The sequence below is a fragment of the Cibotium barometz genome, chromosome 10 (assembly GCF_041138505.1).
Source record: "Cibotium barometz isolate CiBa-2024 chromosome 10, ASM4113850v1, whole genome shotgun sequence".
Classification (NCBI taxonomy): domain Eukaryota; kingdom Viridiplantae; phylum Streptophyta; class Polypodiopsida; order Cyatheales; family Cibotiaceae; genus Cibotium; species Cibotium barometz.
In genome coordinates, this window is record NC_141055.1 from 45,140,791 (window position 1) to 45,153,440 (window position 12,650).

At 43.0% G+C, this 12,650-nt stretch overlaps 1 protein-coding gene across 1 annotated transcript in view; it reads left to right on the forward strand.

Annotated features, from left to right (window-relative positions):
• Positions 1-4,125, forward strand: part of LOC147634963 (small ribosomal subunit protein bS1c-like) — a 30,730-nt gene extending 26,605 nt beyond the window's left edge. Inside the window, exons 3-7 of the mRNA XM_086804224.1 lie at positions 2,636-2,716; positions 2,825-3,106; positions 3,234-3,344; positions 3,434-3,520; positions 3,770-4,125. Coding sequence (XP_086660350.1) covers positions 2,636-2,716; positions 2,825-3,106; positions 3,234-3,344; positions 3,434-3,520; positions 3,770-3,871 — 663 coding nt within the window. The 3' untranslated portion in view covers positions 3,872-4,125. The remainder of the gene's footprint in view (positions 1-2,635; positions 2,717-2,824; positions 3,107-3,233; positions 3,345-3,433; positions 3,521-3,769) is intronic.
• Positions 4,126-12,650: the final 8,525 nt, after the last annotated feature.

A 12,650-nucleotide genomic window follows, 5' to 3' on the forward strand; every position in this document is an offset into this window, starting at 1 on the left:
GGCAACTAATGTGTTGACACCTCCGCCCATTGCTTGAGTGTAGTGCCACTAGCTTGGACATTTCCCAGTTTTCATGTGTGGACGAGCTTTGGAAGATGCCATGACGCCCGGGAGTTGGAAGATGTACGAGCTTTGTGAATGGGGGATTATCCATGGGGGATTATCCAGTACAAAGAGCTAGGCATCCAGAGCTTCGTGTACTGAGAAATTCTCCTTGGTAATAAAGATATCGAAGTGGGGGTCGGCCCATTCTGGCCCTAGTGTGGTGTCACAAGTGTTGAGTTTATATTTTCAGCATCGTGGATGCTCTTTTTATAGTTATTATGGTTTCTATGCAAAGTGACTGTGGATGGTGAAGTCAAAGAGTGTTTAGACAAAACCCTGTTCACGTAGCATGGCTTTCTGATAGAGTTGTGGCTGATTTTATTGCTCACCCCCTTGCATTTGGTAAACCATCTTCCATGGTTGCTAAAGTTCTTAAGAAACTTCATGCTCCTGTGACTCTGGCTGCTAGTGTTAGCACATTCATCCCCAGTTTCTGCCCATATTTGGTGTCCCTTTTGGTCCCTTTTCATGGCCCTTGATTGTGGGCTGGCCACCCCTTTTTTATATATTTTTTTGGGATTTTTCCCAACCTGGATGTATTTTCCCCAGTCGGCCAGCTACATCATGTCTAGTCGGCCAGTTTATCATGTCCAGTTGGCCAGCCCCTCTTACCTATAAATAGGTGGATTGGCCTCTCACTTTTTCATCTTGCCTAGTCTTTCTTTTGGTCCCTCACTTATGAGACACTTTCTATCTCTTGCTTGGGACTGTATCACTTCAGTCAAGGTTGTTAGAGGCGTTAGAGGCATTATGTACAAGGCGGGTATGGTATGCGCTTCGAAAGACTCGTATTTTTTAGAGACGTTAGAGGTGTGTTAGAGGCGTCTGTTATATATATATATATATATATATATATATATATATATATATATATATATAGTGAAAGTTGAGAGAGAGAGAGAGACTAGAGTGTGTATGTATGAGCCTTGAGGGAGGGAGAGAGAGGGTGTGTATGAGAGAGGGAAAGAGAGTGTGAAAGAAAGAAAGCTGTATTAAACGTCTGTAAAAGGCCAAAATGACCTATGAGACCAAAATAGTCCATCATCATCATCTGGATACATCATCAAGATTCAAGGTTACAAAGTAAAATGAAATGAACTGAAATGAACCGGTAGAGTATAGAGAGAGCTCCAAAAGTGGGTATAAAAAACATCATCATCCTAGTGTGTTTGAAGTTTGAACTTTGAACTTTGAACTTTGGGTCTTGAGAAAGGCTTAAGGGAGGGAGGGAGAGAATGAGGGAGAGAGAGTGTGTGAGAGGGGCTGCCTTGGGCCGTTAAAGCCCCCATCTAAAGACACAAACCAGCAAAAAAAAAAGTTGTTTTTTTTTTGGGGTGGTGTGTGTGTGTGTGTGTGTGTGTGTGTGTGGACGCCTCGATTAGGTAGTTGTACGCCTCAAACTGTTAGAGGCGCGCCTCGTAACAACTATGACTTCAGTATATTCAGCAGAGTTGCTCCATATCTCTCTCTCTCTTGCACTCTCTGTTCAGCACACTCTAGTGCTTATTTGCTTCTGCTTTGTGCACTCATTCATGGTATCGTCGCTCTCGGTTCAGCGATTCCCTCTGCTATTCAGCATAGTTGCTCCATATCTCTCTCTCTTGCACTCTCTGCTCAGCACACTCTAGTGCTTATTTGCTTCCGCTCTGTGCACTCATTCAGCTAGTTTGGCTGTACACCCTTGAAAGAATCAACTAAAAAATAGGCCCACAAGCTGCCACAAACAGTCTTCTTTTCATTATTTGAAGGCATATCATCCTCCACTGGGGTTAGTCCTCCTTGTGCCTAGTAATTTTTTTCTTTTAGCTTTTTGATCATCGTTTTGTGCCTAGTTGATGGGTACCAAATAAATACAAGTACATTTGGGACCAGGAAGAAAAGCAACAAGAAAGGGACGGATGAGAGCAAGATAGCTGAGATGAATTTGAGTATGCACATTGTAGGTTAAAGCTGATTAATGGCTAGAAATTCAAGCGACTAGGCAAAAATTGCTAGCATGAACTGTGATTAGCAAGACAATTATGGTGCCTAGTTGCTTTTTGCTGGTTGCATGCATGCCCACACCTGGTCGATCCTGCTCTCCCCAAATTTGGAGCTATGAGAGCAGGTAAATCAGACCAAAAAATCAACATGCCCACAACTGGCCTTAGTCTTGTTAACCGGCCTTGGGCTTGGGATGTAACACCTTGTAGAGTTTTTTTAAATTGGTTGTGTAACTTGCAGCCTACTTGGCACTACCTGACTATTAATAAGAAATCAAAGATTTAAAACACGGCATTGGTCCTCTTGATTATAGATTACTGCACTTGTGTTTTAAACCATCTGCACGTTCTACATGCTTTCATAAGATAGCGGTTTTGATTCTTCGAAATAAAATGGCTGGAGACATCCCTTCTATTATCTTAAGCACATTCATAGTGAAGTTGAATGCTTTCATCTAGCTGGACCATACTAGTGCTAGCCATAAGGGAGCGTGGGTATTTGTGCATTTGGACTTTGTATGCACCACTGATTGTTGAATGGATTCCAGGTACTTGCGGCAAACCGAGGCGGTGTTGTAGTAGATATTGAGGGTTTAAGGGGTTTTGTACCCTTCTCCCACATCTCTTCGGTGAGCATCTCTATTCATCAGCTCTTAGTGGTCAATTTTGCTTTGGATGCTTTACACACGCATCTCTCATCAAGCTAAAGCAGATCTATTGCTTTCCCATTTTTGTAGAAGACAAGCTTTGAGGACTTGATTGACAAAATCATTCCTCTCAAGTTCATGGAGGTTGATGAAGAGCAGACACGACTAGTTTTAAGCAACAAGAAGGCTCTGGTGGAGAATCAGACTTCATTGGGCATAGGATCTGTAGTGGAAGGTGTGGTACAAAGTGTAAAACCATATGGAGCTTTCATTGATATGGGAGGTGTAAGTGGCCTGCTGCACATCAGTCAGATCAGCCATGACAGGATCACAGATGTTGAGAATGTTCTGCAACCGGGTGATAAGCTTAAGGTGATTCCCATTAAGTTATTCTCTCTCTTTCAAAATGGTTAAGAGTGGATGTAACACAATTTTTTGGATATGGTTGATATTGATCCTGGTCTAATAGAATGTCTTAGCGATACCGTCCTTGAAACAGGTCATGATTCTAAGTCAAGACCGTGAAAGGGGAAGGATCAGTCTGTCGACCAAAAAGCTGGAACCGACACCTGGAGACATGCTGCGTAATCCATCACTTGTATATGAATCGGTGAGCTTTGCTGTGTTTCTTAAGCTCATTTTGCTAGTGTGTTTGTGCATGAGCTTTGTGCATTAAGATTATTGTGATGAATTTTCCAGGCCGAGGAGATGGCTCAGACATTCCGGCAAAGAATAGCTCAAGCCGAGGCTGCAGCACGGGCCGAAGAGCTGAGAATGAGTCAAGAGGTGAGAATATGGGTTAGCTCTGAGGAGGTTTACTTTTCTGGTTTCTGTAGATGATCCATGTATGTGTGTGTGTGTGTGTGTGTAGATAGAGAGAGAGAGAGAGGCTGGGGAGCTGGAGTCCCTGCCATGGGAGCCTTCATTCCTCCCCACAAGGCTATGTGCCTGTTGTCTTTGTGTATGTTTTGAAGCTGTCAGCTGGCTTCGTCTAAGATAATCCTAAGCTTGTCAATACTGGACCTTGACTTGCAGGGTGGAAGCTTGGGGCTTAAATCAGATACAGGCTTAGGGAGCTTGGGTCTGGCCCTTGATGAACTGGACCTCAGCTCAGTACCAGCTGCTGTGGAGGCATAAGCGAGAGTGGTACACCATGGGTGGTTTCTAATTTGTCGAAGTGGCCAATGGCATCATGGACATTGTTTTGTTTGCCTAGCAAATGGCAATGGGGAATCTGGGATTTCCGTGTTTTTTTTTTGAATGTAAAGTCATTGCCCATGGTAATTTGCATACGGAACCTAGGACTTTGGTAATAGAAGATATACTTTGAAATTTCAACTCTGTATATTAGTCATCCATTCACAAAATTCCTTGTTTTACCATTCATCAATGTGCCTTTCTTGAAGGCTTGAGTTGCCTTATCCTGAGGTGATGCCTAATGGGGCACATATGCAGCAGGGTATTGTGTCTATTCCAGGCGACTTACTTCTTCGATACGACAAGCTTTTGCCATGTCATTTGGGTTTTTCAGACACAGAGGTAAAACAGGAATGCCTTTGGATTGTACAAAAGAATGCCTATGGAGTGAACATCATAATTGGGTCAAATGTATGATTCTCCTTTGTTCTGGGGCTATGATAAAGATGAAGGTTTTAGTAAAATAAAGCATGCACTTTCCTGAGGATATACTGGAGTTCTTCATATGCGCCTGACTGGGTTTGCCTGCTGCTTTGCATTGCATCCTAGAGCTAATTCTTTGTCTAAGGTTTGGGGCCGCAGAGGCGGGCTCCTAGCTATCATATGCGCTTTACTGGTTTGCCTGCTGCTTTGCTACATGCTCCTTGGGTTGCCCGATGTTTTGCTTGTTGGGATGTGATGTCTTGTTGGGGTTAGGGGGGTGGGGTGGGAAGGCACTTTTGTATTCAACATTTCATGGATTACCCCCACCATGCATGCAATTTAATCTTTTGGCACTACTCAATACCTTTGTAATCCCCCACCCATCCGACCCTTCCCCACTTCCTAAAGGCACTTTTGTAATCAACATTTCATGGATTACCCCCACTATGCATGCAATTTAATCTTTTGGCACTACTCAATACCTTTGTAATCCCCCACCCATCCAACCCTTCCCCACTTCCTACTCTTCCCTCTAGTGTGTCAATTGTTAAAAGGTAATATTTCTTGAAGAGATTTGATAACACTATTGCTTTGGAACACTTTTTCACACAATTGATGGAGGGATGCCAAACGCAAGGATGGTGTAAACCAAATGTCTGCTGAAATATCAAACAAGTTGAAGACAACAGTGAAGCCACTTCTTATAGTCGAGCATAAAATTACATGAGATGTCTTTGTAATGGTTCTTGTGTGAAGTTCAAACAAGGAGTGAGGGGGTGGATAAGATGTGTTACTGTCCATTTTACATCAATACCATCTATTGCATCCAATGTAGAGGAGAGTTGTGTATATGATGAGTGAGAATCTTTTATCCCTCTTGTCAAAAACAATTTGCCATAATAGAAGTATATTACAATTGCCATCCATGCCAATAAGAGCGGTCATACCATCTTAAAATCTCATGCACTTGAAAAAATTGTCTTGTAGTGAAGGTCAAGAATTTTGAACATAAATTGTTTGTGTTGTGAAAGTGTAATTGAATGCTAGTTATATATTCAAAGTGAAATTGATAAGGTCTTTAACCTTGAATGGGGCAGTTGTGAAATTAGATGCGGTTATGCTTGAGAGAGAGCATATAATTTTCAACCATATGCAGGGAACTATTAATTCTTGATAGGGCTTAATTCTTGCCAAAATGGAAGGAAGGAGCCACCTTTTATAGATGGAAAGAAAACCCTTTGCCCCACTACCACTCACTTGCCCCCTCCCACACCCTCTTCTTTGTTACAATTTAAAAATGATAAAATCTCCCAAAAAATTAGATTTGTTCTTTTTGAGGCCCAACTTGTTATGAGGCTAGGTCAAGTAGCTATTAACACTACCCCAAAGTCACTTTGCAGAAAAAGTTCACAAGGAGGTTACTAGAAGAAACCATGGAAATCTAGACTTTCCTATCTCATCCGCTCTCCAGCCCAGTAGTGTGAAGAATTTAGGTTTTGACTAGCCTAGTCTAGGATATGTCTATAGGGCCTCGTTTGTGCCAAACCCTATCTGGTTTTAGTCCACTGATAAAAATCTATGGCTAGGCATAGGAATCCAAGATTTTAGGCCTAAAACTCTTCTTTATGGAACAAATTTTAAGCCACATAACAAAGCACTTATAAAAGGGTTTTTGATCCAATTTGTTCGAGATGCAAATAGTGTCCATTTGACATAGACCGGATTTTTAGATTTGTAGGTTATCTATATGATGCTTAAAAATGTTGACTTATCAAACTCACTATTTTGCTTACAACCTACAATTTTCAGCTAGGCACCAGAATCAACTGAAAATCAAACTTGTTTGTTTGGAATCAAGTTGACACAAGGCTAGTGCATGTATCCATGGTAACACTATGTAAAAGTATGTTTCCTGATTGGTGAGTTTGAGAGGGAGATAGAAGCAGGCATGGAAACTTTGCCTCACAAGCTTGTTTCTTGGTCTTGTCTGCTCTCTAGCCTATTGGGACTCTATTCATCAGGCTTTGATTTAGTGGTTGTGCAACCCCCATGCCAACGTTCAAACATTGTGCAAATCATTGAAAATTGATAAATCTAGTCGTCGTCTCTAGGTCCAGTTGTAGAAAGCCTATGAAAGAGGGAAAAATACATTAAGCCCCAAATTAGAGCCCGCAAGCTTTGGAAAAGCCTCGACTATCAACTCTGGCAAATAAAATTCCAAAAGCAAGCAACCCAATGATTTGACTACATTATGAATATAAGAGTAGAGCATATCTTGCATGCAGAACCTAATTTCTCAAAAGTCTTAAAATATTCATCATTAAAAAGTCATATTAAAAAGCAAACGTGCACGTAGTTTCACTAGATGAATCCTAAGAAGACCACAAGCTTAACAAGATGTCGAGAAGATGCGAGTACTTAGTTGTGGTCTCCTCAACATTGCTGCATAGAATCCATGGGTCCCAAAGCCTCATTCACCTTAGTGGTCACCAAATAAGCCCATAATCGTAATGCTTGCTCATATGGAATTGTGAACTCACAACAAGATTAGTCCCCAGTATTAAAGCGAAGAATGTGACTCCGTGTCTGTGCTCGTGGATTGCATGAGGACTTACAATAGTGACCAGATAGGGTATGACTCTAGGCACGTAGCAGATTTCGTGTCCAGACTGGAGTCAGGGAGAAGATCTAGAAGGGGTGGAAGATGAATTCCCCAATGTGCATCTCCTCATCATAGATGGAGAAAAACCCAGCTGGTATGATGAGCTGCTCTAGTTCCTCTTTCGACTTGTCATTTTTGGAGTATATGTCTAGAGATTAGCTAACTCTCTGGAGCAAGTCGTTTATAGTGGTAGTAGCATGTCAGCTCTACAAGATGGGCATCGATTAAATTTTGAGAAGATGCATCCCCAAGCATAAACAACATGTTGTGCTAGATGAAGCACATCAAGGAATAAGTGGAGGGCACTTTTTCGAAGATGTCATGGGGCGAAAAGTGTTTCAAGTAGGATTATGGTGGCCGACGACTTTAAAAGATGCACAAAAGTTTGCAAAGGAGTGCGACATGTACCAAAGGCTGGGACAGCTGAATGATGTAGACAGAATGCCTCACAACCCAATATTTCCCCTAGAGCCATTCCAGATATGGGGTCTGGACTTGATCAACCCATTCAAGCTAGCAGTTCAACAAATAGGAAATAAATGCATTCTGGTGGCTACGGATTACTCCACAAAATGGGTAGAAGCCAAGGCTTTGAGAGGTTGTAAGGCATTGTATCAGTAAGCAAAGTTTTATTTTATGACAAGATTTGGATGCCCAATAGAGATAGTCAGCGCGATGAACAAGGGAGCCACTTCCTCAATGAAGTGATTAAGAAACTGACAGTGCAACATATGATCATACATAAGAATTCAACAGGCTACTACCCCCGCTGTCGCAGGAAAATGGGCAAGCGAAATCCACCAACAAAATCCTGAAGGGAATTTTGGTCAAGAGAGTGAATGAAAACAGGACCGATTGGGACACAAAGCCACACTTAGCATTATGGGCATTCCAAACAGCTTACAAGAATGCAATAGGACTTACGCCTTTCAGCATGGTGTATGGACTAGAAGCAATAGTGCCCATGGAGTTCCTCACATAGTGCCTTAGGATAGCAGTAGCAGAAAGGCTCTCTCCGGAGAGTTAGAAGTGCATAGAATTGAGCAACTCCTTCGGTTGGATGAAAGGAGACTGCATAATGCATGGACAGTGAAAATTGTACAAAAGAGGGAAAATTTAAGATGGAGCTCTAGGTGGACAGAAACACGACATTTAAGATGGAGCTCTAGGTGGACAGAAACACGACATTTAAGATCTTTGAAGAAGGAGATGCAGCCCTGATTTTCTCGCCAAGAATGGGACCCCACCCAGGAAAGCTGGGATGGGCCCATTTAGAATTGTCAAAAAATGAGATGGATGGGCCCATTTAGAATTGTCAAAAAAATGGGGACATGAACGTTTGAGCTAGCAAGCCTGGATGGTGAAAGGCGAAGGAAACTATAGCTGAAGCTTTATCATGGATAGATGCCAGAACAAGAAGGAAAAGTGTGTCCGGATCCATAGAATGTCCAACAAGAAGAATCTGAGGATTGGGAGTCAGAAGGAGTCGGAAGCCGGGCAAGATTCTAGAGAGAATGAAAATAGAAAAGAACAAAATCTAAAATTAGGCACTATTTATGTAAATATGACTGCAGTGTGCACAAAGAATGAGGAGTGAGCTGGTAATAGCATGGAGGTGGCAAGAAAATCGAGGTTGCCGCCCCGAAAAAGGATGCATGGATGGAAAGGGAAACGTGTTGCATCACCATCGCCCCTCCTCAACCCGACCATTAATGACCTCGCAACTCGTGCAGTAGGCACTCATGGTCAGTTTTTTAAAAGGATTTGGGAAAATCATGGAGATGTCAAGCAGTTATGGCCGTATCAAGGGAGGCATGCATCACGACAAGGCTGGAAACCTCTCCACATCGCAGGCTTGATTTTCATGTCACTAGTGTGTGCAAAAATTCTCTACTGCAGTGCACTCTCAAAAGTTTCTATGTTTTCACCCCTGTGCTCTGTCCCTCAACCCTAACTCTCTTGCAATTGAAAGGATGGTGGAATTTGAGTACCTCTCATCCACCTTGTAAAAGGAGGCAGATAAGCATGCTGAATGGCTTGATAGGATGGGAATAAAACAATTCGTGGAGCTACCATGGGAGGAGCTCCAACACAACTTCAAAGCTGCGGAGCAGTTGAAGCAGCTCCAAAAATCCAACATCATCATGCTACCCATCATGTGAGAAGAAAGTATTTGACCCCCTATATGTTGCTGAAGTGTTTAAATTACTGGTTGAGGGGGAGGCCAAGACCAAGCTAGCCAAATGACGAAGACTTGATTAAGGAATTCGGCCCGTTGGAGGGCACATTGGAGGGCAAGGCCAAGGAGTTCAAAATCACATGCACAGTAGACGACGATAGATAAAATTTTATGGTGGAGATGATCAATCTCACCTACAAACCATATAGCATGTCAAGAAAAACCTTCGGGATGGTAAGGGCTATTGAGGCTGGAACAAAAGTAGTGTGGGCGGAGGTCTTGTATCACAATCTAAAGGAGCAGATAGGGAAACTCACCTAGCCAAATATATTTGACATGCCTATTTAAAGCACAAGCAGGAGTCAAAAATGACAGGGAGGATGCAGCATGACAACCTAAGGAACAATGAGTTCTAGATAGAGCAACTAGGCTATGTTTGGATAGGGAAAAGACCAGGCGGCGTCGGGATTGGGGAAGAAAAGAGTCTTTGAATTTGGGGAGAAAATGACGGGCAACAAGAAGGGGAGGATTGCCAAGGAAGGGGCCAGCAGGAAACAGAGGCAATAGGTAGCCGGCAGCTAAAACAGGACTTGGCTGATATTGGCAAGTCAATCCTATTCCAGAGACTAGAGCATCAATAGGCAAGAGGCTACCACCATTGTGAACTTGCAGCTAGAACCAACACAATCATATCTCTCTGCAAACTTTCCAAATTCCATCAACACAGAGTGGGTGCAGGGAGCCCTTAACTACCTCCACCAACGCTGCATGAAGGAAATGACAAAGCTACAGTCAGCAGTCAGCAGTCATCAAGGAAAAGGATTCTACCATTCAGGTGGTGAGGAACCAACAGGAACCCGTGCAACAGGAGCTATGCAAGAGAAGGTTGGAAGCCAACCGACTGGATGAGATGCAGAAGAAGCAAATCTAGGAACTCCAGAAGGCCAATAGAGAAATGAAGGTGGAAATGAAAAAGATGAAGGAAATGATGGCCAAAAAAGAACAAGTAACTGCGCAACTGCATGATGAAGTGGAAAGGGCTAGGAAAATCCAAGAAATAACGGAGGGTCAAGTCATCCTGATCCGTGAAGAGCACCTTAAAATCATTAAAGAGGTGCGGGACAGGGCCGATAGAGACAAAGTAGAGTTGGTAAAAGTAAAAGCCAAACTGGTAGTCTTGGATGTAGAAAAGTTCCTAGAGGTATACGAGCTAGATGCTGAGAAGATGGAACAATGGGAAGGTCATGCAATAGATGACCTTAAGGAGGTGTGGGGAGAATATCCAAAAAAATTAATAGCTGTAATGCAAGCCCCCACACCTTCCTGCAAACAGATGGTTCCCCACCAAATCATAGGATGGAAATCCAAACGGGGACTCTGGAAATCCAAATCCAGCCCTAATAGCAGTCTCGGAGCCACAAAGTCCTTGGAAGCAGCTCTGTGGAAGCAGCTCTGCAACAACTGGCCAAGTAGGCAAGGAGGCTAGCAGCAGAGCGGGGGAGGCCCAATAGGGAGGAAGAGATGCAAATGGAAAATGAGCAACTGCGGTAAGAAATTGAGACCTTGTAAAAAAACTTTACGGCCTTGAAGGGAGATGGAAAGAAGCCAGCTGCGCAGTCAGAAGGGTAGGGGAGAGAAATTGTGCTATGGAAAGGTTCATCAATGGACCTAATCCCTGATGACGAACTAAAAGAGCATGGGTAGCTACAAAGAAATTGGAAGAAAAAGAAAACGATGAGGCCATGCTTAAAATCCATATTGAAGAGCTGGAGGCACTCGTGAAGAATTCAAAGAACATCACAAATAGGATGGAAAAACGATAAAGGCCCTGACGAAGGAGGTAGAGGCAGCTACACCTATAAGGGTGACAAGAGGGAAAGAGGGGAAAATGACAATTAATGAGTTGAGCATCGCTTTGACGATAGCCAATGATGACCTGAGGAAGAGAATAGACCAAATAGAGGCCATGAGAAAGGCACATGCAGAGGAAGTGCAAACAAAGGAAAAGATGTTAGAAGACTTCCAAAGCTGGGTGAAAAGAGAAAAAAGGGCAAAGGAGGACCTGTAGAAAAGGATCTAAGAAGAAATGGGCCAAAAGAGCATGGGCCTCTAGAAGAAGACTGCGCTAATAAAGTGTATGCAAAATTTAAACCAAACGGCTCAGGCAGGTGCCATGAGGCCTTCCAACTAGGACAAAATTGCAAAATTCATGAACCAATTGGAAGCAAGAATCATGCGGGTCTAGTTGTGCCTGAAGGAGAAGAACAGTATTGAATACAAGGAAGATAGGAGAGTTGAGTGAGCATTTCATGAGCAAAGCTCTTGCTAAGGCATTATACTATATTGTTCAAACTATTACTCAAGAATGACACATGGGTTCGTCTTGTCTTATTTATGTTTCACTCTGCATAGCTTTGTCTATTCTACATTCACTCTTGTGTTATGTGTAGTCATGTCTAGATGTGGACTCATGTCCGGATTCAGGACAGACCTAGGAACATACCTGCTTGTAGTTGTGATCAACTCCCCGAGCTTAGGCAGATAGGTAGCTCAACTTCCAAGCGTTGGCTTATTGCATTGGGCACAATTGCATCATTCATCACTCTTTTGGATCCAACTAGGTAAGAGCCGGGTCTTGACTGGACACCGACATTTGCCTCCTTCAGCATTGCATCATGAGAACCACCATACACTTTCCCTGAGCGCTCCATCTCACCAGTAAGTGGGCGTTGTCCAGCCACTGAAGAGAGGCAAGTATCTCCTTCCATCCAGACACCAAGCCATGAATTAAGGAGGACTCTTTTATTTGGCATTTGTCTACCGTGGCTAGTTAGTGTCTTCATGTTCCTGGTAATTACCCCCCAAGGGCGATCTGTCTCAATCCTATAGAGCCATGTAAGGGTGAGATCTTTAGCATGCAGAGCAAGGCCAGTTATCCCCATCCCCCCCCCAATCTACAGGGGGGAGCGGACGTGATCCCATGAGACTACATGCCAACTTCTTCTCTCAGAGTTGCCCCATAAGAAATCTTTGAATAGCTTCTCTGCTTTATTCTAGATAGCACAACTGAAGGTGCACACAAAGGCATATATGTTTAAGAATCACCAGCCTCCCTATGAATGAAAGCTGGGCTTTATCCCAGTGAGCCATCTTTCCTTGCAGCTTGGGGTAAAACCAATTAAACCTATGCTTATTGCTTACCTCAATCACTATGACGCAACCTAGGAATCTGAGAGGCATGCCATGGGGTATCCACTTAAACCCATATTTGAGATCCCATTGTTCTCGATCACCTTGATCCAATAGGAGGGCTTCTGCTTTCGCACTACTATTGAGACCGACTCGGATAGTTGGCAAAACTCATCAACTACTTGCAAGAATGTATCAACATTAGACTCTTCATAAGCCAAAATGGAACTATTTTCATCAACAAAAAATTGGGTGGTCATTTCGTG